Source organism: Salvelinus alpinus, chromosome 13, assembly GCF_045679555.1.
Source record: "Salvelinus alpinus chromosome 13, SLU_Salpinus.1, whole genome shotgun sequence".
Lineage (NCBI taxonomy): Eukaryota > Metazoa > Chordata > Actinopteri > Salmoniformes > Salmonidae > Salvelinus > Salvelinus alpinus.
In genome coordinates this window covers 11,434,765-11,460,025 of record NC_092098.1, presented here as the reverse complement: position 1 = coordinate 11,460,025, position 25,261 = coordinate 11,434,765, and the positions used below count along the sequence as shown (strand labels likewise).

Genomic DNA, 25,261 nt, shown 5'->3' with positions numbered 1-25,261 from the left:
CAGCCAAGTGGAAATACGAAAGCTTTCTAGCTATTTCGCACTGACAGTAATTTGAACACAATAACGTTTCTAGTGAAAAGGTGCTTACACTCAGAGCCATGTATTTACACTCAGCCACCCTAGACTTATTACGGGTTAACGTTTTGGTAATTTTGGTTGGCCAACAAAATGTAAGACTACAATGACTGCATACGTTTCCCCAAATGTTATACGAATTTTTTTTGTTTGTTATTGATGGACAATGGCAAGGCTGCCATTGTATTTTCAGTTACATTCTGGTCAATAAAAATGGTTTACACGTTTATTTTTTAAGAAATACATGGAACTACAACCAAATAAAACACCATTAACCATCATGCATTGCTTACATTCATTCTATACTGAAAAGTCTGTTCAGAAAAATCGAAAATAGTACATATAGGCATAAAACCACAATGTTTTAATAGGGATTAAAAAAAGACAATATATATATATAACCTCTTATGGTTATATGGTTAAAAAAAGACAAAATATCTATATATTCATAACGTTAAATAAATAAATACAGGCGATCGCGTCTATGGTTGTTGCAACGGCTTGTGTGTCGCCTACTGGTTAAATTCGTGTCTTTTCGCACGAATTAAGTAGCACAGAAATTCGTGTATTTTCAAACGAATTGAACCACCCCAAAAATGCACAAAAACGCACGAAATCTGCTGAAATACATTTTGTACATATATGCGCGAATTGAATATGAGGCTGGGCTGGACACACTGTGAAACATAAAGCTTTGTTTCTTTTTCTTAAGCAACTGAAAACTGATTTGTAGTTTTTTTCAAGAATCTCATTATACTGTAAATGATGCTAACTTTTGGAGGTCGCAATGGGGTAAATGATATTTGGCTCTCACATTGTTCGGAACGATCAGCAGGTGTTGCTACATTAAAACATTGTTTTGGTGGTGTCATTTTGCATTCAGATCGTGACTCAAGTGGTTAACACCCTAGCATTAAGAGAAACTATTGAAAAAGACAAGGTGAACGAGAACATGGAGAAGAAAAGAGGACACTAAGGAATGGTTGTCAAGTGCTCACAGGAGGTAACTGAGTACAGAGCAGAAACACCAAGAGCCGCAGCATATTCATAGACCATTGAGTGAAAAAATAAAAATACAACAATAATTAGCTGTCAATTAACTAAATTTAAAATTAACTAGCTGTCAGTCAGCAACAAAAATACTCCTGCGGTGGCCTTTTCCTATAAAATGGAAATAAAAGCAAATTCTATCAGAAACAGAATACAAACAATTATATACATTCATTGTCCACAACAAAGTTCAAAGCTCATCCATGTGTTTAGAAATAGGACGAACGCATTTGTTCCAGCAATACGTTTATGCTCTCAGGAAGGGATACGTTTCAGTTATATTGATGAAGGCACTCGCCCAGAAATAATATGCAGTCTTTCCCTGCTAGCGCGCTGCCTCAATCACTGGCTACACAGCTTCTCCCTCCTCTCTCGATCAACCCTGGAGAAATCCTCATTAAACTTCAAAACGTTTGGTTTGCAGGTAGGTGGACTTCTTCGCTGCTTTCCACACCGCATCTCTGTAGACCTGCTGCGTAAACTGCATGATGATGCTACTGGGCTTGGAGTTGTTAGGACGCTTGGAGCCGAGACGGTGAACGATGTCAATCACTTCAGGGAGTTTGGTCCTCTCCTCCTGGAGAATAGCTTGGCAGATCCGTGTGGTCTCCTGACGTACATATTGCATCTCCACCTCGGGGACACCCTGCAGTTTCAAGTTCCAACGCCTTGAATAGCTCTCTATTTCGGTGGCCCGTCTCTCACACGCGTCAGTGCACCCTTCTTTCTGGATGCGCTTTTCAAGGTAAGTAACCTTTTCTTTAATTTCTTATCACTATGTGTGACCTTCCTGGTCCCGTCCCTCAAGTCAGTAAATCAACAGAGGAAGGAGCAATGGATGTATAGTTCATTTATTTCCAAAGCTGCAATGATGGGATACACAGTATGTATGAATGATCAGTAGTCGACGGGATATAAATAGCACTCCCACAGTAAATCAACAGAGGAAGGAGCAATGGATGTATAGTTCATTTATTTCCAAAGCTGCAATGATGGGACACACAGTATGGATGAATGATCAGTAGTCGACGGGATATAAATAGCACTCCCACAGCAATTCTCCATACATCTGCTATATAATATACTAACATAAAAAACTATTGAAACGTCTATCAGTCATTGTGATCGTATAGTGGATTTAACCACCAATTCTTAATTTACTATAATAAAATAAATCCATCGTTTCCATGTGTAATCTCATATTTACAACATCAGAATAAACTATCATCCATTTTAGTATTCAAGATATATACAATTTACCTGAAAAAATGCCACACTCTTGTGGCGAAGAAATATAATACACCTAGAATGTTCCACATATTTTCCTAAACTAACAAAATCCGGCTAATACACTGACTGCTGGTGTTTATGAGTTTATAAAACATATACTTTATACATGTGTCATAAATTACCTGCAATGATGGGACACACAGTATGGAATAATGATAATTAGTCGATGGGATATAAATAATTATCCTAAAGAAGATGCATTTTCGAGTTAGCTACCAATTTGAAAAAATTAATTTTTGCTAGCATAAAACCCACATGGAAAACAGTATTCTCCATAAATCTGCTGTGGATTACCCAGAATCCCATTCCTTTATCGCTGAGTGTATTAGACAATGTAAACACACTAATCTACCAGGAGATGGCATAATACCCATTTCATGCAGGAATTTAACAATTTACATAAACCGTTACATATGCACATGCGAAGTCAATCGTCTTTTTCAGTGCTACAATTTGGACCGCGTTGCTAGCAATCCTTTTTTAAAGGGCATCAGATCTACTATTGATTAATTGCAAAAGCGTGGTGACAATGTCCGCTGAGTTGAAGTTACTGTCAGACTTGCCTTTTTAGAGGCGGGAGGTTTGCTTGGAGTGATGGTAGAGGGGGGAAGTCCTCGTTGTTGATAACAGAAAGATGGGAAATATACACTGAGTCAACAGCATAATCGTGGAAGCTAGTGATTAGAACATTAGCCTGAGCTTCAGGAGCCTTTCTGGACATGTTCATTTAACGTGATGCTATGTCAAATGCTAGCCGTTTTGCTATCTTTACGTTTTTATCAGGGCTGAACTCGACGAAATAAGATCAAATGTAGTCTTGAATAATATTAAATAGTCAAACGACAGATAACTATAGCTAAATTGTAGGAGATTCACAATTTAATTCCAAGTTTTAATACGGAGAAATGAGTGTGGAGCCTTTCTGGACATGTTCATTTAACGTGATGCTATGTCAAATGCTAGCCGTTTTGCTATCTTTACGTTTTTATCAGGGCTGAACTCGACGAAATAAGATCAAATGTAGTCTTGAATAATATTAAATAGTCAAACGACAGATAACTATAGCTAAATTGTAGGAGATTCACAATTTAATTCCAAGTTTTAATACGGAGAAATGAGTGTGCGCACAGCGCCATCTTGGCGAGACCCTCATATATCAATCTTTTTCATAGCCACAAAATTTCCAAAACCAAACAACATAGGCGTGGTCCAGCTATTGGCAGTATTACTATATACCATACATTTAAGGTGTAAAACCGCACAGAAGAAAGCATTGTGCTGACAATATCGTTGTTTGTTTTATAAATCAATGTTATAGATGACTCACTAATAGGCCAGAAATAGTCTATATTTTTTTAACAAGATGAATTGTGTTTTTATTTTTTACTGCAGACCTGAAGACTACGTTTGCTCCCCAAGCCAGTCTATGCTTTCGGTCAGTGAGCTAAAAGATTAAGCCTAGAAGACTCGGTAAAAAAAAAAAAATGTAATCAAAGGACAACAGGTGTGAACCAAACAATTGCGGATCTCGAACCCATGTCTCCCAGCCCATAGGCTACTAACCACAGCTCCATAGAATTAGGAATCAGAATACTAATATAATAGGATCTCTATGGTCGTTACACTATTCCCTCTGTTCTGTTCGCCTCTCTGATGGCTTCACGGGCACCATCTCACTGCTGACACCATCGTAGCGAACAATGCAACACCCCTTGTGGATGTCAAACCTCGGTCTCTATTGCTAAACACTGTTCCAATACAGTTAACTTACTTTGGGGTGATTGTATCGAGCCTAAGCAAGGGTCATCATTAAACTATTACTGTACAAATTAATTTACTGCTATTTGGACCCCAGCGAGAGTGGCTTCTGCCTTCGCAATTTGGGATCCTAATAAAATACAAAACATACTATAATGTATTTTACAATACACGTGAATCCTTAATAGCTCTGAAAGAAGTAGACAAGTGACCAAATCAGGTTCCATCTTTGCTTTATGTTTTCAGATCAGCCTATATGAAAGAGACGCGTAGAAGAGACGAACCGGGCTTTGAAGCTGTCAAATAAGTTCGCGCGAGATTTCCGAATGTGTGTTTTTAATCTTTTGGGGGTGTTCTTCCTCGTTTGTGAAGCTGCCCTAAATTTGTTGCGGCTGCAGTCCTATTTCGAGGAAGACCGCGGTAATAGGTAGTCATTTTAGCGCTGACCTTTAATTCAGAGTATTTATTTATGAATTGATTCAAGAAACTTGGTAGCTAGCTGAAGACTAGGGCCACCTTCTTCGTTAGCTAGCTGGCTATGTTAGCAATAGCGGCCAGTACCGGCAGTAGCTAGTACACACAGGTGAGTGGCCTCTCCCAGGCATTAGCTAGTAGCTAGCTAGCTAGCAACATCTGGGTGTATCCTACGGAAAGAAGTCCGTTTTCAGTGGAGTACCCTTTTTATTTCCTGTACGAATTGTATGTCTTCATAATAAACCGACCACGTCTAAATATTACAGCGATTGTATGCATCTAAACTAGCTAGGTACGTTAGCAAGCTAACTAAATGGCGTCAGATAGTGACACAGAGGAATTCTACGATGCTGCTGAAGACGTCAATTTTACTCCATCTCCTAAAGTGTAAGTAACCTTTCTACTTACATCAGTTGCTCAAATAAAGGTATATCATGTGTATATACTGTGCTATTGGTGTTGAAAAACGTTATCAGCTGTGATGATGATGCTGGCCACTGACATGAATTCAACCAGATGTTCGCAAGTAAGAATTATTTTGCTCATACATTCAGTGTCTCTTCTCGAATAAAGGAACGAAAACATTACCTATAATTATTTGCAACAACTATGCCACCAGTCTGTGGATGATTTTGCCTTGTCTTATTATAATCCATCTTTTTAAAGAGGCAAAAGGTTGTGGGGTCATCAATTGCCAAAGTCTCCCAACAGGAATTTTGTTTTCGCCATGACCATATAAGAGGGGTCAAGTGTAATGGAGAGAGAGAAGTGTGATTGACATGTCTCTTTGAGACGCACACACTTTTCTTTCTATAATTATAGTAGAGTGATTTGAGATAAAATAGCTACAGTGGTTTTGGCTTCAACTGTTGCTTGTTGTAAAGTTGTATTTTTCCTAATTTGCTCAAACTTAAACTAACAGGAGAACACTGGTGTAACAGGTGCTGTAATTTCCTGTAGCTTGCATGATTACATATCTTACATGTTCCGAATAAATTGTCTTTACGGTTGTCCTGTGTTTTTTGTTTTGAAATGTTAAAACAAGCATGATTTCTTTCAAATCTCTCGTCTGAAATGTAGCCTAGGCCCTAGGTAAAGGTAATTCTGATGAACCATATCAGGACTAGTCTTGTGACTAACACTTCCACTTGTCTTTTTATTACTTAGGACACCTGCAAAGTTTGTCCTTCCCACACCTCAGGTATTTATTGTTCTTACTAGCATTTGACAGTAAAAAACAATAACCTAAGAACCATCTCTTTAAAGACTAGAGAGTGAAGTTTCATTTAATTTAGGAGATGTCAAAAACTGTAACTGAGTGTTGGTTTTAGTTTAATCATTACTTAAAGGGCATAGCTGGGTAACTACTTTCAAACGAGCTAGAGGAGTGCCTTTAAGAGTTCTATTGAGGCTAAACCCAAAACACAGCCTTACCTGGGGTTGTTTGCAATAAGCAGTTTGCTACTGCATGTCCAGAGTTGCCAGTTTAGTGTTTTACCATACTCTATTCAGGACATTGTCATCCCTTTTACTAGTAAAATATTACAAATCATAAGCACATCCCCAAATGTTTGTTTGTAGATACACTGTATGAGGTGCAAGTTTATAAAAGTACAGTGTTTCTCCTTGTCAGTCTCCTTGTACATTTTGTTTTGTGTTCCTGCAGGGGGTGGTAGAGAGCCCACCAGAGGATGTGGCTGTTGGGCTGGCCGCACCTGAGGCACGCCAAGATGACTCCATCCAGGTACTCCCCCTCCTTATCTTAAAATCTAGGCTAATGCTCATTAATCCCTACTTAGCTAGGGCATTGTGGTTATGACATTATGAAAAAAAATATGTTTGATTATATTCCTGAGGATTTTTAATAGTTACTGAGCCCCTGACTATGTGTTGATCATGTCGGTAAATGTGTTTTGATGATTGCTGGTTTTTGGGCTCTATGTAAATGCTGCTAGTCTGTCATGGTGTCACCAGATTCTACATTGTCACTCCAGCAAATATTTGGATGTGTGGCACGCCACTAAGTTGTCAAGGTCATCGACACATACACACAGCCCCTCCAACGTGTGTCTGTACTCCTTCTTCACGTCCCTCTCACCTTAAGTGTGGGGAAATCCCACAACACTTTTATCAGAGAGAATACACTCATACGACCACACAATCCTCATTAGAGAAACATCCTGTTATGAGTATATTACCTTTTTGATGATTGTTTTCATCTATGATGTGTTGTCCCTTCTAGATCATCGACAGCATCATTGAGGAGAGCCAGAAGGGAAGTGCAATGGAGGAGGCTCAGCTGAAGGAGGAGAGGAATGTTGATACAAGGGCAGAGTCAGAGGTAACGGACGAAAATGTGGCCCCTGTAGAACGAGAGCATCCTGCTATGGAACCTCAGCCTGTGGTTGAGAGATCAGAGCTGCCACAGGAACAGCAAGGAGCGTGTTCCATGGCTCTCCCAGACATCCCCAGCCTGTCGTCAGCGTCACCGAAGCATGTCCAGCCCCCAGACATCACCAGCACCCTGGGGCAACTAGACCTCCCGCCGGACCTTCCTGACCTACCCTGGGTGTCTGCAGAGGACAGGGACAGGGAGCAGAGACCAGCAGACATCCTAGACCAGGATCCCCTCACAGACAAGCCGGCTGGCTCCTCTGACCCGGGGCCTTCAAAACCCCCACGGCAGTTCACTGTAGAGCCTGACATTGTGGCCAGCACCAAGAAACCTCCGCCTTCACGCCCACCCCCTCCCAGCGGAGCTGCTCCTCCACGGCCACCACCCCCATCCCGGCCTGCTTTACCCCTCAGCAAGAAGTCCCAGGAGTGTATGAGGGCAGCAGGACTGGAAGGTAAATAACGCTTTGCTTGTATACTCACACACTCAGTAGCACAAGGTCAAGATAAAATGCTGATATGCATGTCAATTAAATATGTTGCTGCAAGGATGGAATACATTGAGCTGAACACATTGACCTCTCATAACTGTTCTCCACTGTTCACTTCTACCCACACTTACTCATGATCATTTAGTTGTGTAACCATGGAGACGAGGTGACACTGTTGACCTTTAACCCTGTGTCTTTGCTGTGTGATTGGCCGGTGTATGCAGGGGAGCTGGAGGAGCCATGTGGCCTGGTGTCTCCCAGCAGCACAGTGAGGAGCATCACCAAGGATCTGCAGCACTCTTTGGACCTGGCTAGCGCCACCAGTGGGGACAAGGTTGTCACAGCACAGGTCAGTGGGTATTTGTTTCCTATGCTTTCCATTGGCGCAGAGCACAGGTCCACTTATTGCTGCTCAGGAAGCCAATGTATATATTCTTCTGCACTTGGGGAAAACTTTGTCCTGACAAAGACCTAGTTTGGGGTTAAAATGTTGTCCTCTTCTGAATAAACACTTCGGCGGCAGCGTACCAGTGTGGATTTACTTTTTGTTCTTTATCCTCCTTTTTCAACAGGCCTTTGACCCTTGCAATTCGGAATACCCCTTTGTCTGAGAATTAAAACCAGTGTAGTAAGTGCGTGTGTGTGTGTATATTGGTGTGTTCCCACAGGAGAATGAGGATGAGCAGGCATCCAGTCCCATTGGTGATGCTCTAGGTCCTCAGCGTCCACGATCCAACTCTGGCAGAGAGCTGACTGATGAGGTATGTTTCCTTGTCTCGCTCTTTCATTCATCCAGCCTTAACCTGTACAAAGGGGCCCGCCTACTCTCTACACATACCTTTTTGAGTGTTTGTTTCTAATTCATTGATTGGTTGGGCTCTCTGTAATAGGAGATCCTGGCGAGTGTGATGATCAAGAATCTGGACACAGGTGAGGAGATCCCTCTCATCCAGGCGGAGGAGAAGCTTCCCACAGGGATCAACCCACTCACATTACACATCATGAGGAGGACTAAGGAGTACATCACGTAAGAACTGCTCTCCTATCACTCAAGCCAGGACTGTAATATATCATGGGGCCACACCAATCCTTGGGCTATGGTTGAAAAAACGTACAGCTATATATTCACTCCCCTGTGCTAACAGATTGTTTTGGTAACTATATCGGGTAGCAGTCCCATACATAAAAAAGATAGTACAAATCTTGAGGAAGATGTCTGTCTGTTTTTTCCTGTCAGAAATGACGCAGCACAGTCAGATGATGATGACAAGGCCCAGGTTCCATTGACTGACTCTGACGGAGGGAAGCTGAAACAGAAAACGTAAGAAATGGCATAGTGCCCTGCCTCATGCTGTGGTTAGTGTTTCCTCTCTGCTCTGACAGTCTGTGACGGTTTCATGGTGTTTCATGTGTCCTCTGTCTTCACTACCACAGCACTCAGCTGAAGAAGTTCCTGGGCAAGTCTGTGAAGCGGGCCAAGCATCTGGCTGAAGAGTATGGTGAGAAGGCCGTCAACAAGGTGAAGAGTGTCCGTGACGAAGGTATGCCAACCCCCACAGCCCTCATCCACTGATTTTTTTTCTTTTTTTTTCTTCCGATGAACATTCGACTGCTGCGGTTTAGTCACTCTGCTGGGTGACGTCTCACTGTGTGGTTGTGTCTCAGTGTTTCACAACGACCAGGATGACCCGTCTTCCAGTGATGACGAGGGGATGCCCTACACCCGGCCTGTCAAGTTCAAGGCAGCCCACAGCTTCAAGGGCCCCTTTGACTTTGATCAGGTCAAGGTGGTCCAGGACCTGAGTGGAGAGCACATGGTAAGATTGGGTGTTAATGTGTCAGTGCTTTCTTTCCATTGAACAACAGACCTCTTCCATGACTGAAGCATACAGCATGTAACCATGAATGCAGATGTAAGCGTGAATATATTAGAGGTCGACCGATTATGATTTTTCAAAGCCGATACCGATTATTGGAGGACCCAAAAAAGAGATGCCGATTTTTTTTGTTTGTATTTTTTGTATTTTTTTAAATAAATAATAAATAAATAAAATAATGTATTTGTAATAATGACAATTACAACAATACTGAATGAACACTTATTTTAACTTAATATAATACATCAAAATCAATTTAGCCTCAAATAAATAATGAAACATGTTCAATTTGGTTTAAATAATGCAAAAACAAAGTGTTGGAGAAGAAAGTAAAATTGCCATGTAAGAAATCTAACGTTTAAGTTCCTTGCTCAGAACATGAGAACATATGAAAGCTGGTGGTTCCTTTTAACATGAGTCTTCAATATTCCCAGGTAAAAAGTTTTAGGTTGTAGTTATTATAGTACTATTTCTCTCTATACGATTTGTATTTCATATACCTTTGACTATTGGATGTTCTTATAGGCACTTTAGTATTGCCAGTGTAACAGTATAGCTCCCATCCCTCTCCTCGCCGCTACCTGGGCTCGAATCAGGAACACATTGACAACAGCCACCCTCGAAGCAGCGTTACCCATGCAGAGCAAGGGGAACAACCACTCCAAGTCTCAGAGCGAGTGACGTTTGAAACGCTATTAGCGCGCACCCCGCTAACTAGTTAGCCATTTCACATTGGTTACACCAGCCTAATCTCGGGAGTTGATAGGCTTGAAGTCATAAACAGCGCAATGCTTGAAGCATTGCGAAGAGCTGCTGGCAAAACGCACTAAAGTGCTGTTTGAATGAATGCTTATGAGCCTGCTGGTGCCTACCATCGCTTAATTATAACATAATAACACGCAGAAATACGAGCCTTAGGTCATTAATATGGTCGAATCCGGAAACTATCATCTCGAAAACAAAACGTTTATTCTTTCAGTGAAATACGGAACCGTTCCGTATTTTATCTAACGGGTGGCATCCATAAGTCTAAATATTCCTGTTACATTGCACAACCTTCAATGTTATGTCATAATTATGTAAAATTCTGGCAAATTAATTCGCAACGAGCCAGGCGGCCCAAACTGTTGCATATACCCTGACTCTGCGTGCAATGAACGCAAGAGAAGTGACACAATTTCACCTGGTTAATATTGCCTGCTAACCTGGATTTATTTTAGCTAAATATGCAGGTTTAAAAATGTATACTTCTGTGTATTGATTTTAAGAAAGGCATTGATGTTTATGGTTAGGTACACATTGGAGCAACGACAGTCCTTTTTCGCAAATGCGCAATGCATCGATTATATGCAACGCAGGACACGCTAGATAAACTAGTAATATCATCAACCATGTGTAGTTATAAGTAGTGATTATGATTGATTGTTTTTTATAAGATAAGTTTAATGCTAGCTAGCAACTTACCATGGCTTCTTACTGCATTCGTGTAACAGGCGGGCTCCTTGTGAGGCAGGTGGTTAGAGCGTTGGACTAGTTAACCGTAAGGTTGCAAGATTGAATCCCTGAGCTGACAAGGTAAAAATCTGTCGTTCTGCCCCTGAACAAGGCAGTTAACCCACCGTTCCTAGGCCGTCATTGAAAATAAGAACGTGTTCTTAACTTACTTGCCTAGTTAAATAAAGCTGTAAAAAAAAATAGCTTAATCGGCCCTAATTAATCGGCCATTCCGATGAATCGGTCGACCTCTAGAATATATATTCATGCATATTTGCCTAACCCTTGTTCTGTTGTCCGGTCCTCAGGGTGCAGTGTGGACCATGAAGTTCTCACACTGTGGGAGGTTGTTGGCAACAGCAGGCCAGGACAACGTGGTGCGAATCTGGGTTCTGAAAAATGCCTTTGACTACTTCAACAACATGAGGAAAAAGTACAACACTGAAGGTGGGTAGATCATGAGACCTTAAAAAGGGCTGAGCTCTGTTGTCTCTGAACAAAATAGTTTGTCTGCCACACCTTTAGTAAATGTAAAGCTTGTTTGGTGGGTTTCTCATGGTTCTTCCCTTATGTTTTCTCTCAACCAGGTCGTGTGTCGCCCTCTCCCTCTCAGGAAAGCCTGTGTTCCTCCAAATCAGACACAGACGGTGGGGTGAGTAAGGTTAGGACCCATCAGTGACATGGTTAGAGTTGAGGGTCAGCTGTAAAACATGAAGAAAGTAACGTTATGGTCAGGGTTGCTTTGGGTAACTATACCAGTGTTACTGTGGAGACCTCAGCCCCAGCCTGACAGACAAGAGTTCCTCTTTTGTTCCCAGATGAGCAGTGTTCCTGAAGACCCCGATTCAGAGGACAAGAATCTCCCCTTCCGCCAAGTCCCCTTTTGCAAGTACAAGGGTCATACGGCTGACCTGCTGGACTTGTCCTGGTCAAAGGTGAGACTACGCAGGACTTTCCACGCCCCCCTTTTCAATTTCTCCCAAACGCCTGTACACTGTCCTAGTATTCACTGTATTATTTGATTCCAGAACTACTTCCTACTTTCCTCGTCAATGGATAAGACGGTCAGACTGTGGCACATATCCAGGAGAGAGTGTCTATGCTGCTTTCAGCATATTGACTTTGTCACAGCCATCGCTTTCCATCCCAGAGTAAGTGGGCCTCTATGAGCGTGTGCCTTTGTCAGTGCGTGTTTAGGTTGAAGTATGGACAAAAAAAAAGAAGAAAAAAAGGTCAGAGTGAGTTGGCTATGATTGTTCTCAAATCCAATTAAATGTTATTGGTCACATACCCATGGTTAGCAGATGTTATTGCGAGTGTAGTGAAATGCTTGTGCTTCTAGATCCGACAGTGCAGCAGTATCTAACAGGTAATATCTAACAATTCCACAACAAAACCTAATACACACAATCTAGTGAAGGAATGGGATGAGAATATATAATTATAATATATATTGATGAGCAGTGACCGAGCGGCTAAGATGCAACAGATGGTGAAGGATACAGTATATACATATGAGATGAGTAATGCGAGCTATGTAAACATTCTTAAAGTGACTAGTGTTCCATTTATTAAAGTGGCCAATGATATCACGTCTGTAGGTAGGCAGCCGCCTCTCTGTGCTAGTAATGGCTGTACCTCTTAAGGATCAGCCCCTTTTTTTTCAATTTTCGCCTAAAATGACATACCCAAATCTACCTGCCTGTACTCAGGACCTGAAGCAAGGAAATGCATATTCTTGAGAACCATTTGAAAGGAAACACTTTGAAGTTTGTGGAAATGTTAAGTTCATGGAGGAGAATATAACACATTAGATCTGCAAGAAATGCAAGAGAAAGGCCAATATGACTTAGGAATCTAGGCGCATTTTAGATCTTGTCCACTAGATGGCAGCAGTGTATGTGCAAAGTTTGACTGATTCAATAAACCTTTGCATTTCTCTTCAAAATGTTGTATCAAGACTGCCCAAATATGCCTAATTGGTTTATTAATACATTTTCAAGTTCATAACTGCACTCTCCTCAAATAATAGCATGGTATTATTTTGCTATAATAGCTACTGTAAATTGGACAGTGCAGTTAGATTAACAAGAATTGAAGCTTTCTGCCAATATCAGATATGTCTATGTCCTGGGAAATGTTCTTGTTACTTACAACCTCATGCTAATCACAACCTACGTTAGCTCGACCGTCCCGCAATCTGATGGCTTTGAGATTGAAAAACAGCTTCTGTCTCTCGGTCCCAGTTTTGATGCACCTGTACTGACCTCACCTTCTGAATGATAGCGGGGTGAACAGGCAGTGGCTCGGGTGGTGGTTGTCTTTGATTATATTTTTTGCCTTTCTGTGACATCGGGTGTTGTAGGTGTCCTGGAGGGCAGCTAGTTTGCCCCCGGTGAAGCGTTGTGCAGACCGCACCACCCTCTGGAGAGCCCTGCGGTTGTGGGCCGTGCAGTTGCCTTACCAGGTTATTACCAGGTGGTGATAGACCCCAACAGGATGCTCTCAATTGTGCACCTGTAAAAGTTTGAGGGTTTTCGGTGATAAGCCACATTTTTTTTCAACCTCCCGAGGTTGAAGAGGCGCTGTTGCGCCTTCTTCACCACATTGTCTGTGTGCGTGGACCATTTCAATTTGTCTGTGATTTGTACACCAAGAAACTTTCCACCTTCTCTACTGCTGTCCAATCATTGTGGATAGGGGGGTGCTCCCTTTGCTGTTTCCTGAAGTCCACGATCATCTCTTTTGTTTTGATGACGTTGAGAGGTTATTTTCCTGACACCTCACCTCCTCCCTGTAGGCCATCTTGTTGTTGGTAATCAAGCCTACCACTGTAGTGACGTCTGCAAATTTGATGATTGAGTTGGAGGCGTGCATGGCCACGCAGTCATGGGTGAACATGGAGTACAGGAGAGGGCTGAGAACGCACCCTTGTGGGGCCCCAATGTTGAGGATCAGTGGAGTGGAAATGTTGTTTCCTACCTTCACCACCTGGGGGCGGCCCGTCAGGAAGTCCAGGACCCAGTTGGACAGGGCGGGGTCGAGACCCAGGTTCTCAAGCTTAATGATGAGTTTGGAGGGTACTATGGTGTTGAATGCTGAACTGTAGTCAATGAACAGCATTATTACATAGGTATTACTCTTGTCCAGATGGGATAGGGCAGTGTAATGGTGATTGCATTGTCTGTGGACCTATAGGGGCGGTAAACAAATTGGAGTGTGTCTAGGGTAACAGATAAGGTGGAGGTGATATGATCCTTGACTAGTCTCTCAAAGCACTTCATGATGACAGAAGTGAGTGCTACGGGGCGATAGTCATTTAGTTCAGTTACCTTTACTTTCAGGATACAGGAACAATGGTGTACATCTTGAAGCATGTGGGGACAGCAGACTGGGATAGGGAGAGATTAAATATGTCCATAAACAGTCCAGCCAGCCTGCTTTCAGTTTTGTGTGAATGCTGCCATCAATCCACGGTTTCTGGTTAGGGAAGGTTTTATGGGTCAGTGGGTAGAACTTCTCCTATACGCTTTCTTATAAACTCGCTCACCGAGTCAGTGTATACGTTATTGTCTGAGGCTACCCGGAACACATCCCAGTCCACGTGATCGAAGCGTGGAATCCGATTGGTCAGACCAGCGTTGGATAGACCTAAGAACGGGCGCTTCCTGTTTTAGTTTCTGGCTATAGGAGGGGAGCAACAAGATGGAGTCATGGTCAGATTTGCCAAAAGAGGGTGGGGGAAGGCCTTGTATGCATCGCGGAAGTTAGAGTAGCAGTGGTCAGATGTGTTACTTGCTCGTGTACTGCAATCGATATGCTGATAGAATTTAGGTAGCCTTGTTTTCAGATTAGCTTTATTAAAATCCCCAGCTACAATTAATTGCAGCCTCAGGATATATGGTTTCCAGTTTGCATAAAGTCCAGTGAAGTTCCTTGATGGCCGTCTTGGTATCCGCTTGCGGGGGGATATACACGGCTGTGACGATGTTCTGGCTCTGTTAAGCAGACTGATCATCTGTTATTTCTCCTAGGATGACAGGTACTTCCTGAGTGGCTCTCTGGATGGGAAGCTGCGTCTGTGGAACATCCCAGACAAGAAGGTGGCTCTGTGGAACGAGGTGGACGGACAAACACGCCTCATCACTGCTGCCAACTTCTGCCAGAATGGGAAGTACGCTGTCATCGGCACCTATGATGGCCGCTGCATCTTCTACGACACTGAGGTACAGTGGAGGGAGACATACTGTTCCTCAAGTTTGAAGGGCTAGTGAAAAATCATTATTTCAGCTGTTTGATTTCTTCTTTGAGTATTACAACGGCAGGACATAATTCTGGAAACGAGGAACATTGGAGAGGGTTCACCGTTTTTCGAATGTCGGTTCTTATTTCAGCGCCTTAAATACCACACCCAGATCCACGTACGGTCGACCAGAGGCAGGAATCGAGTAGGACGGAAAATCACAGGCATCGAGCCTCTGCCTGGAGAGAACAAGGTATAGCCATGCTCCTGGCACTCTTCCCACAGACATGCCTATCTGTTAGCTGAGTCTTTTTACTGTGTTGGTAGATTCTAGTGACCTCCAATGACTCCAGGATCCGCCTGTATGACCTGCGGGACCTGTCTCTGTCCATGAAGTACAAGGGTTACGTCAACAGCAGTAGTCAGATCAAAGCCAGCTTCAGGTGAGAACGGCTCCTTCTCAGTCTGGCATGTTCTTATGTAGTCGGTAAACGAACTGTCACTCTATTTTCCAGCCATGATTACTCATTCATTGTGAGTGGCTCAGAGGATAAGTACGTGTACATCTGGAGCACCTACCATGACCTGAGCAAGTTCACCTCTGTACGACGAGACCGCAATGACTTCTGGGAGGGAATTAAAGGTACCTAGATACTGTAGTGGTGCTCAGCTTTTTACTGTCGGTGATATGAAACACTGTCAGTATTTTTGTAGTGTCCTTCCACTAAGTCTAGTTTCTCTTATTTTTCAGCCCACAATGCAGTAGTGACATCAGCTATTTTTGCACCCCATCCTAACCTGATTGTCCCCCAGGAGGCGGGGGCAGAGAAAGCGGGGGCTGGGGCTGATGCAGAGTGTAAGAGCTTGGACTCCACTGACTCGGAGACCATTCCCTCAGGTATAGTATACACCTGTTTAGCTATGCTGAGAGACTCGACTCATCATTAAAGCTGGGATCCTTAATGGTCAAACTACCACGTCTGTTTTGGGATATTACTACAAACAACAAACACTCTGACATCATTGCATGTGCTATAGAACAGCAGAATATGTACTGCAAATGTTTTTCCCACGCTGCCCAACTCTCCTCACCTCCGTTTCTTCCACAAAACAATAACAAAAGTGCTGGGGTAGCCATGGTGCTGTTTCCATCTTTAAGAGTGATCAATGGATGGTATGAGTTGAGTCGATAGGGAAACTTTGTAGTTTTCAATGCTAAACAGGGTATTTCTCGTCCACAGGGGCTCTGAAGACTGATCATACAGAGGTTCTGCTCTCTGCTGACTTCACTGGCGCCATTAAGGTTTTCATCAATGTAAAAAAGTACTGAGCACTTCACCCTGAACCCTACTGATCTGGCCGTCAGTGTAGTCCTTCAATGGAGGCAGAGCAACCCGCTGCCCTGCCAACGCTTCTAAAACCGGCCAATTGCCTACGGGTGAGTGCTCCGGGAGGAGTTATCCTCCGGAGAACAGGGACCCTGTAGTAGAGGATGAGGGGAAGGTGGAGGAAGTGAACTGTAAATGGAGGAAGCAGCTCACGGATGTCCTGTCACATTTTTTTGTTTAACACAAAGAACAAGTGTGCACTGTGTTTTTTAAGTAAAGCAGGTTTGTGAGACGGTCAGTCTGAAGCAGGACCGGTAACTGAGGGATGGATGGTTAAAATACACTGTAATGTAAGCTATTTGTCAGAGTGTAAGGGGTACGCTGTCTTACTCTTAACTTGACTGCGTTTCTAGTACCCCCGCGCTCCTCCTTGCCAGGAATGACGGTCTTAAATTTGTTAACTAAGCACTAACTCCAATCATTACGGTTGCAAATCTTCATTTGTCTGTCAGTGTGTAATGAATAATAAAATGGAACCACTTTTTTTTTTTTTTTTACATTGTTTATGATTCACTTAATAAAGTAAATGGTATTCTCATTTTAAAGTGAGCTCATTCTGTTTTTTCCTTTGAGATGATTACCTTTCATATTGAGGCAAACTTTCAAAACTGTTTAGAAAGGTTGAATGACTGGACAGGAGACATGTGGTGATTCAATAATGGTAGCCTCCAATTCATTCCCCACCCTGGACAATGGACACAATGCCAATAGTGATTTATTGTGACGTCTCAGGGACTAGTCGCAATAATCTGAATGGGGTTTAAAAACAAACAGCAAAACAAAACTGTACAAATAAGGTTCAAACGTCATCTTACAAAAAATTTGCCAAATTTTGACTGCAGCAATCAGGATATCGGTACGGAGGGGAACAAACAGCTGACAGTTCAGAGGCATTGTGAGGAAACGAGCGTAGTGGGTCCGTGTCATGGTAATCACTGGCAGAGCAGGGCAGTCCATGGGAGTCACCTTGCTGCGTCAAGGGGAGAGGCATGGAGTCCAGGCCTCTGGATCAGTGTTTGCTCTTCTTTGTCTTTTTGTGGGAGCGGTGTGGTGACCGGGAGCTAGACCTCCTCCACGTCTTCCTGGCTGGCGAGGGCGACCGGGACCGCTTGGACTTCTTGGGAGACTTTGACTTTGTTCTGTTGGACAGGTAGGTGATAAATAAGTCAGCCCAAATATATATAATACTGAGCACATTAAATAGAACACAGACAAGTGATTTCACACAGGCCTTACTTTGAGGGAGAATGTCCTCTGTATTTCTGTGTCCGTTCCTCTGTGTCTCTACTACGTCCCCTGTCCCTGCTCCTGTCCCGGTCTTGACTCCTTTTACTCTTCTCCTTCTCCCGTCCTTTACTGCTCTCCTCTGTCTTGTCTCTCCTCTCCTCTTTCTTTGATCTGTCTTTTGACTTTGGTGTGGATCGCTCTTTCTTCTCCTGGTCATCCTTATCAAACTCCTGAGGATCAATTGCAGCCAGGTGAGTTATTGGGTCAAATGTACAACTGCAGCTTTATGGTCCCCTCGGCCATTGCCTGTACGACATAAAAGCACACTAGAGACCCACCTTCTGTAGCAGCTTGTTCCTGTAGTGCTCCACCTGTTTCTGCATGTTCATTCCGGACTTCCTGGGCCTCTTCCCAGTCTCCAGCTCATCCTGGAACTGCATCACCTTCACCTGCAGCAAAGACAATAGTATGAGATATACTATACGTACACCAAGAACAGTGGGTCCAATTGTTGCATAAATTAGTGGCAAATCAACTGCCTTCAAGAACAGAACATTAGTCAAGCGTATTTGAGTTTTAGAAAAGCGCTATAAAAGACCTATGTATTGTCGGATGGCCGCTATGGACAGACTGAATTACTACTGCAGTGGGTTGTGTGTGGTACTGTGTTGGTGCCAGTAGACTGTGTGCTTGCCTCCAGCTCTCTCAGCCGGCTCCTCTTGCTCTCAGACATCTCAAAACTACTGAGGGAGCTCTTGAAATCAGCACTGTCGTACTTAGATGGGCTGTCATCATCGCTGCTGTCACCCTCTGATTCGCCATCTCCTTCCTTAGTGTTAGCACTGCAGGGGGAGAGAAGAAGAGCCATTCTTCTATGGTCTACTGCAAGACAGGCTACAATGATGGTAACTCAGGAAAAAGTTGCCTTCCCAAAAATGTCAACATCTTTTAGAGATGGCTTTCACCAGGTTCTTACCTTACATTCATGTTGTCCCCAGAATATCGCTCTCCCACACTGTCCCATTTGGATTCAGTGTTAGCTGAAAGAGGAAGAGGCAGAGTGAGGGATAGGAGTAGAGATGTGATTGTGGGGTTTGCAGTGCTGAACGTGTATAGTACCTTGTGGGAGAGCTTCAGCATCGTCCACCCTCTCCCATTTAGACAGAGCCACTTTGGAGTGGGCCAGATCATCCACTGGAAAACACAAAACATACATCAAGTCCACAGCTTATAAATCTTTTATGGTTTTTCACAGATAAAAAAAAAAAACGGCGAAATTGACTTACAAGGCATTCCGTCGATGTCATCCATGGGAGCGCCCAGGGGAACTCCGTCGATGTCGTCAACAGGCACCCCATCCAGGGAGGCAGGGTCCCAGGCCAGGGGCGAGCCGTCGAGGTCGTCCAGCGGAGCGCCATCTAACGGCGCCCCGTCCAATGGGGCTCCATCCAGGTCTGGAGACGCCACCTGAGGTGAGATACCCACATAAACCAATGACTCGAAATTCAGCTCTGCTTCTAGCTGCATTGTAACACACACTATCAGAGAATGTAGCAGTCATCAGTCAAATAGGCATTGATCAAAACTATTTTCCAGGTCTCGTCCAGGAAGGGTCCTGTCCTGAGATCCAGCTCACCTCTACCCTCTCGATCACTTCATCTCCTGCCTTGACAAGACCCAGAAAGATATTCTGCAGCTGGATCAGGTAGGGCTCTGGGTAGACGGCCCAGTCTTCCCAGACCCTGAAACAGCCCATTATCTTTTGCTGAGAAAAGACAAACATAGGTGAGTGTTAATGTATTTGCTCTGGTAAAGGCAACAAAACACAAGCTTGAAAAAGGGCAATAAAGCATTGTCATTTTTGTAAATACACTTATTACCTTGAATTGTTCCGCTTGTAGTCTTGCTTGTATGTTTCGATATGCATCACTAATGTCACCAAATATCTGGGGCAATTTTGCTTCAAAACTGAAGGAACAAAGAAACAGTGAAAACCCTCAGATACACACAGTATGACCACCGAGCGTGTGTATTCTATAATTACAGACTTATCTAAAAAATACTTCTTACTATTTGCGATAATAAGATGCATTGGCAACTTTGGCACAGGAGTTGTACAAGATGTCGGATACCAGGTACAGTCTGGCAATCTGTGGAAATAAAGATGGACATCACGATTGTGAGTAGCATGTCACGTGAATGTGGTTGATCATGCACATGTGAGACTCATAGGATGGACCCGTGTACAGGAAGTGGGTGAGGGACCTTTTTCTGTAGGGGTGTCTGAAGGAGAGACAGGGACTCTGCGATGCACCCCACCACCTCCTCCGCTGCCTCAGCTCTCTCCAGACAGAACAGCATGGCATCACCAACGTCCTCCCTACGAGGGGTGAGCCCTCTCAGCAGTGTCTCCAGTCTCTCTCTGTGCCTGGAATAAACACACAGGTTTTGTTGCCCAGAGAACGTTGAATTTCACCAGTCAATTGTCTCATAACATTCCTCAGAGAACTTTTCATCTTCAGTCTGCCTCAGAACCTCCCTCTCTGCCCCTGTATGTACAGCTACACTCACTCGGTCTTCAGCTGGCCCTTTTTCAGCTCCTCCTCCTGAGAGGGAGACTGTTCCTCCTCTCCCGCCTCCTCGTCTCCATGGAGGTAGGGGTTCAGGAGGGGCGGCCTCCAGATGGAGCCCCCACGGAACATCCGGAAGTCTGCCGTCCTCCACTCACTGGGGGGCTCGCCCTGGGGATAGAGGGAGAGAGGGACACGGATGAGGCACAGCAGTGAGTAGAGTAGGGAGATGGACTCCTGGCCATAGAGGTGTAGCCAGGTCAGATTAAGGGCATGACCTACCTGGAGAATGGAGTAGAGTTTCCAGCGGTAGTACACCTGCTCTTGGCTTTTGTTGTCAAACAGGAACCTGAAATCATCAATAGTTTAAAACGTTGGTTTCAAAATATATATGATCATTGATATGACAAGAGGGAAAGGGAACGCTCAGCAATGGCGCCTTACCTGAAGTCAGGATTGTTCTTCTCTTTGCTCATAATGATGGCTTCAAACATGGGTCCCTCACGCACCACAAACTCTATCATCCTGTGGATGAGGCCCAACAGATTCCTGTGGAGTAAAAGGAGAGGGGATGAGAGACCAGACGCTGTGACTTGTCGTCCCCCCCCTCATTCAGACCAGTGGCCATGTCAAAGCTCTCACTGCACACTGGCACTAAGCCCCTTAACCTCTCTGTCTCTCTTCTATAACACTGTCCCTCTGCAATCATTTGTCACAGCAATGTTGAGGATGTGTTGGTCTGCACACAAACGAGTGAGTGGGGGAGACTGTCTGTCCCTAGTGCGCAGCTACATCAGAAGGTGATCATGACGTGTTTCCTTGTCATGTGTCTAGAATAATGTTTCTTCTCCCCCCCACATATTAAGTGTATAAATGAAAAAGTGGGACAATATATGATAGTGACAAGTGACAACATTACTTACTACTATTAGCTACTACTGATTTGATTCTAAAACGCATCTGCCTTCTAGCTGTATCTGTCTGCAGTGTCTCAGCCAACCCAGATAGGAAGAACCAAGGTTGCCACTGAAGTTAGTACCAGTATGTTTCACTGGATATAGGCCTAACTCACTGACTCCAACACTCACTTAAGTCTAACAATCTATTTTCCCGACAGAGGATTACAATGGTGTCATTTACTAATCTAATGAGGATGACATTAATTAATAAACTGAGGGCTTTGCTTACTAGGCCAGATTTTCACTTTAACCATGTTCAACTGAGAACCTTGGCCCCTCTACTAGTCATATACAGGGCCCCCAGTCCTAAGCAGCAGGGGTTACCAATTCCCTGAATATAGGCCATGTCAACAAGATGGCTTAATGCAGACCAATGTTAGAACAGGACAAACTATGAGACACACGTAGGGAGAGAAGCACAAAAACAGTGTTACGGTCTCAGCTGTCCTCTCCCATTAGTCATGTACATACAGACATAGCACTTAGGACTGGGGCTTCCTGTCGGTCACATACGTACACAGGAACAGTACACCAGGGCAGGGCCTCTAACACTGTGTTCTGTCTGTGAGAACGGCTGGTCAGTCGTAGTAGCAGTAGTAGTAAGAATGGATAGAGAGTGTGTACCTTTCTGTTGGGATAACCACTTTGACTACGGCTTCGGACAGAGTCTGTTCGTGAAGTCAAATCAAATAGTGAAGATATAAAAAAAAAGTGAGTATATATACAGATGAAACACTGCAGGATACATACAGCATAGAAAACGACGATAGCAGTAACAGCTATACATTATTTGAATGAGGGAAAAAGTTCCCACATTCAAGAGACGGCTACACTATAAGTCAATTATCTATACTATAGGATATCCCCACCCTCTTAATTTTACAGTAACATTTTGATTGAATATGGTTCAGTAACAATACCTCATAACTCCATCTGGGTCAAACCCCCCGTCTTAGGACATATCCTAAAACTAAGACACTACTAGACTAAGGAATAGATTCATAACATGTCTATACATGCACCATAGGACAAACCAACTGGAATTTAAACTGAGAAATGGAACTCGGAACTGCTACTTCAGAACATGACCGTCACATGGTCTTGTGTGTGCATCTAAATGCAATTCTGAATTCTAGATCAAATTCTAAGCAATGTCCAGTTGATTGATCCTATGATAAATATCACCCCGCATAGGATATCCGCTTACAAACACACCTAAAATTGGCAAATTAACTGTAGTGTAAAACAAAAAAATATAACCTTGAATAAGAACCATGCACACACCCTACAGTGTTAAATAAAGAACCAACCTACCTTGTCAAACTCCTCCTTGGACCTGCCCCATGGCTTGGTAAAGTCATTGCGGAAGCGGTCTCGGGGCTGAGCATTGAAGGGCAGGCCAGAGGGGGGTGGGGGTGTGGAGATTTTCAGTACCCCTATGGGTGTATAGAGAGGCTGGGGAGGGATACGAACAGCTTTCCCCCATCCCAGCTTCATTTCAAAACCCAAAACTGTTTTACCTGCAGCAAAAGGAGTAATGATCCTACATGAGCCTACATGGTCAATGGAACATTTGACAGTGCATTTATCATCTGGCAGCGTTTACTGAATAGTATGTTTAACATTCTCTTATCACAGGCTCACCGTCTAGAGCAGCCAAGGCCCTCTCTGCATCTTTCCTGGTCATAAAGGCCACGAAGCCTCTGTTTGTGACCCTGGTACGTTCCTCGTCACTACGAGGCCACATGATCTTCACGCTTGCCAGGGGACCATACTTGCCAAACTCTTTGCAAAGCATTTCTTCATTCATCTGTCACATTATATAAAGTATCATATCAACACAGTTTCACAAAAATGAAAGAAGTCAGCATTTAAGTAAGTTGAACTTATCCCAAACAAAAGAAGAGCAAGCTAGACTATATCTCCTTTGTCAAAACATCCTACGCAGATAAGAGTTCCTTTACCTTTGGGTTAATGCAGCCAATGTACAGGTTGGTTGTGTTCGGTGTTGCTGGGTCATCATCAAATACTGGAGGAAGACGTGCATATTCAGCTAAACATGTAAAAGCTACTGAGGGTTCATCTTTGATTTGGACAAAGGCCATTATTTTTCCAATGCAAGGGACAGATCTGGCTCTTACTTGATCGTCGTGTTAGTGGTATGTCCAAGTCTCCATATCCTCCTCCAGGCTCATTTTTCTTTTTTTTGTGCCTTTCTTCACGTTCCTCCTGTATTCTATGAGAACAGTCATTTTAGCGAAAAATGTGAACTACAAATTGGTCAAATAAAGAGTGAAACATGATTTACTACGACGTGTCAAAAACATACTGCTTTAGCTCCTCTTTGAAAAGTTCAAGGTTGCTCTTCTTCTTCTCTTCCGTCTTCTTTTTAACAATCTGTGGACCAGACAAACATAAGGGGGCAAAATAATGTATAGTATTATCTTGGTTACAGTAAGAGATTCACATGGTGACTCACCGGCCTTCTGACTTCCGAAGAGTGTGCTGGTGAGACATTCTGGGACACTGAAGTAAACTTCGTGTTCGGTCGGTAAAGCTTGCTCTTTTTGATCTCTGCTGCTTCCTCTTCTGCAAAATTATTTAATAGAAAGAGTAACCATGCAGCACTAAAATAAGTGTTCGCAACATAGACCCCACCAGAGCTGTATTAGCCAGCATGTTTCTGCTCACCTTTAGTTGCATTCACGATTCCCCCACGAACAAACGTTTTCACCCCACTTTTGTCGTTACTGTCAAAAGATGCCAAAAACTCTTCGAAAACGTCAGCTGCTTTTTCTTGTTCCTGGAAATGTGATATTGTTTTAAAATTGTAATAATAAACCTACACTTTGTTGCAGATATCTATAAAGGGTCAAATATCTTACCTTTTTCTTCAGATCTTCTTGTTCTCTCTTGGTCAATGTTCTCTTAACACCTACAGGTTTCCCTTTCTTGCCATTTTTGTCTGCCATGCTGATACTGCAAATAAACGGAAATACCGTATCAGTGTCAGTGGAGGAAATGTACATACACCCGACGCACAAACGTATTGTATTTGTGTTGCGAGTTACAGTTCTTCTGGAACTGTGGGTGCCCATTTGCAAAAGCTCGCTGTATGCAACTTCATGCACACTTATTACATCTGCAGGTGTATAGTAAATAGTTAGCAAAGTGCTGTAGCTAGCCAGGTACGTAAACTAGCTGTTTAGCTAGCAGTAGCGAGCTAGATGTGGCCATCCGCTTAACATTGTAAAGCTGGCTAGCTACACGTCATCATATTTGTTGACTGTAACTTACCTGCACATTTCTGTCGCCAGATACGAACCCTTGCTAATTAATATCTAGACAGCTATCATTTGCTTCCTTACTCTAGTTAGCTAGCTAACTCTGCTGATACGAGCCCTGACAACCCCCCCATACAATCACTGTGGTAGCTAACGTTAGGCCACATCTAGCATGCATGTCGTGTGATCTGGCGTGAAGCTTTGCTACGGCGATCATTTTTAACTTACTGCAATAAAAAAAAATGAAATAAAAGCTGTTTTGAATTATCTACATCGCAATAAGTATGGATCATTGACACTAAAAGTTACACATTTCTTACCGTAGAAATGTACAATGCGTTTGTTATTGCTCCACCATTTTGAATAGACAAAAATGGACATAGCGGAAAAGCGATGTCACTTCTCGCTCTGGCCAATAAAACTGTCGTCACTAGTTAACACAGCCACAAAGTCATAAACTCCGCCCATTTACACAATTGACCTTCTTAATCTAACCGTAACCTTAACCTCAACCGTGACCACACGGCTAACCTTATGCCTAACCTGAAATTAAGACCAAAAAGCACATGTATGTTTTCATAAATGTTTACTATATAGCCTGTGCTACTTTGTGGCTGTACTATCTAGTTGACCCCCCACCCACACCTGAGTTGTCGGCTCTTTCAGTGGGCTATAATAAAATCAGAA

At 43.3% G+C, this 25,261-nt stretch overlaps 2 protein-coding genes across 4 annotated transcripts; one reads left to right on the top strand and one right to left on the bottom strand.

Annotated features, from left to right (window-relative positions):
* The first annotated feature begins 1,530 nt into the window (after positions 1-1,530).
* Positions 1,531-17,079, top strand: LOC139537058 (WD repeat-containing protein 44-like). Of its 3 annotated transcripts, none has more exons than XM_071337901.1 (20): positions 1,531-1,870; positions 5,815-5,848; positions 6,314-6,391; positions 6,890-7,496; positions 7,757-7,881; positions 8,201-8,293; positions 8,423-8,559; positions 8,770-8,853; positions 8,967-9,073; positions 9,198-9,349; positions 11,212-11,350; positions 11,491-11,564; positions 11,722-11,838; positions 11,932-12,054; positions 14,938-15,129; positions 15,298-15,399; positions 15,474-15,589; positions 15,662-15,789; positions 15,898-16,044; positions 16,388-17,079. In XM_071337901.1, exons 1-20 carry the CDS (start codon positions 1,857-1,859, stop codon positions 16,474-16,476), a joined length of 2,658 nt encoding a protein of 885 aa, XP_071194002.1. In that variant the 5' UTR covers positions 1,531-1,856; the 3' UTR covers positions 16,477-17,079. The 3 variants fall into 3 exon arrangements, with proteins under 3 accessions (XP_071194002.1, XP_071194000.1, XP_071194001.1); XM_071337899.1 differs by lacking the exon at positions 1,531-1,870 and adding an exon at positions 3,351-5,034; XM_071337900.1 differs by lacking the exon at positions 1,531-1,870 and adding an exon at positions 3,356-5,034 and having other exon boundaries at positions 11,491-11,555.
* Positions 17,080-17,231: 152 nt separating this feature from the next.
* LOC139537059 (U2 snRNP-associated SURP motif-containing protein-like) lies at positions 17,232-25,003 on the bottom strand. The gene is made up of 24 exons (XM_071337902.1): positions 24,895-25,003; positions 24,176-24,269; positions 23,982-24,093; positions 23,770-23,879; positions 23,620-23,687; positions 23,432-23,526; positions 23,255-23,319; positions 22,935-23,100; positions 22,605-22,810; positions 21,915-21,958; positions 20,776-20,880; positions 20,614-20,680; positions 20,333-20,502; positions 20,027-20,189; positions 19,832-19,911; positions 19,642-19,729; positions 19,398-19,526; positions 19,048-19,228; positions 18,881-18,955; positions 18,738-18,801; positions 18,456-18,603; positions 18,100-18,210; positions 17,771-17,991; positions 17,232-17,673 (listed from the first exon to the last, which is right to left on the bottom strand). Exons 2-24 carry the CDS (start codon positions 24,260-24,262, stop codon positions 17,544-17,546), a joined length of 2,685 nt encoding a protein of 894 aa, XP_071194003.1. The 5' UTR covers positions 24,263-24,269; positions 24,895-25,003; the 3' UTR covers positions 17,232-17,543.
* Between the last annotated feature and the right edge of the window lie 258 nt (positions 25,004-25,261).

Bases quoted from the DNA above. Each gene is read 5' to 3' on its own strand.
- LOC139537059 (XM_071337902.1), bottom strand. From the start codon at position 24,262: ATGGCAGACAAAAATGGCAAGAAAGGGAAACCTGTAGGTGTTAAGAGA. The intron at 24,094-24,175 runs GTAAGATATTTG...TCACATTTCCAG, and splicing joins AAGAAGATCTGAAGAAAAAG to GAACAAGAAAAAGCAGCTGA. The intron at 23,527-23,619 runs GTATGTTTTTGA...CTGTTCTCATAG, and splicing joins TTCAAAGAGGAGCTAAAGCA to AATACAGGAGGAACGTGAAG.
- LOC139537058 (XM_071337899.1), top strand. From the start codon at position 4,961: ATGGCGTCAGATAGTGACACAGAGGAATTCTACGATGCTGCTGAAGAC. The intron at 15,590-15,661 runs GTGAGAACGGCT...TCTATTTTCCAG, and splicing joins CAGATCAAAGCCAGCTTCAG to CCATGATTACTCATTCATTG. The intron at 16,045-16,387 runs GTATAGTATACA...TCTCGTCCACAG, and splicing joins CTCGGAGACCATTCCCTCAG to GGGCTCTGAAGACTGATCAT.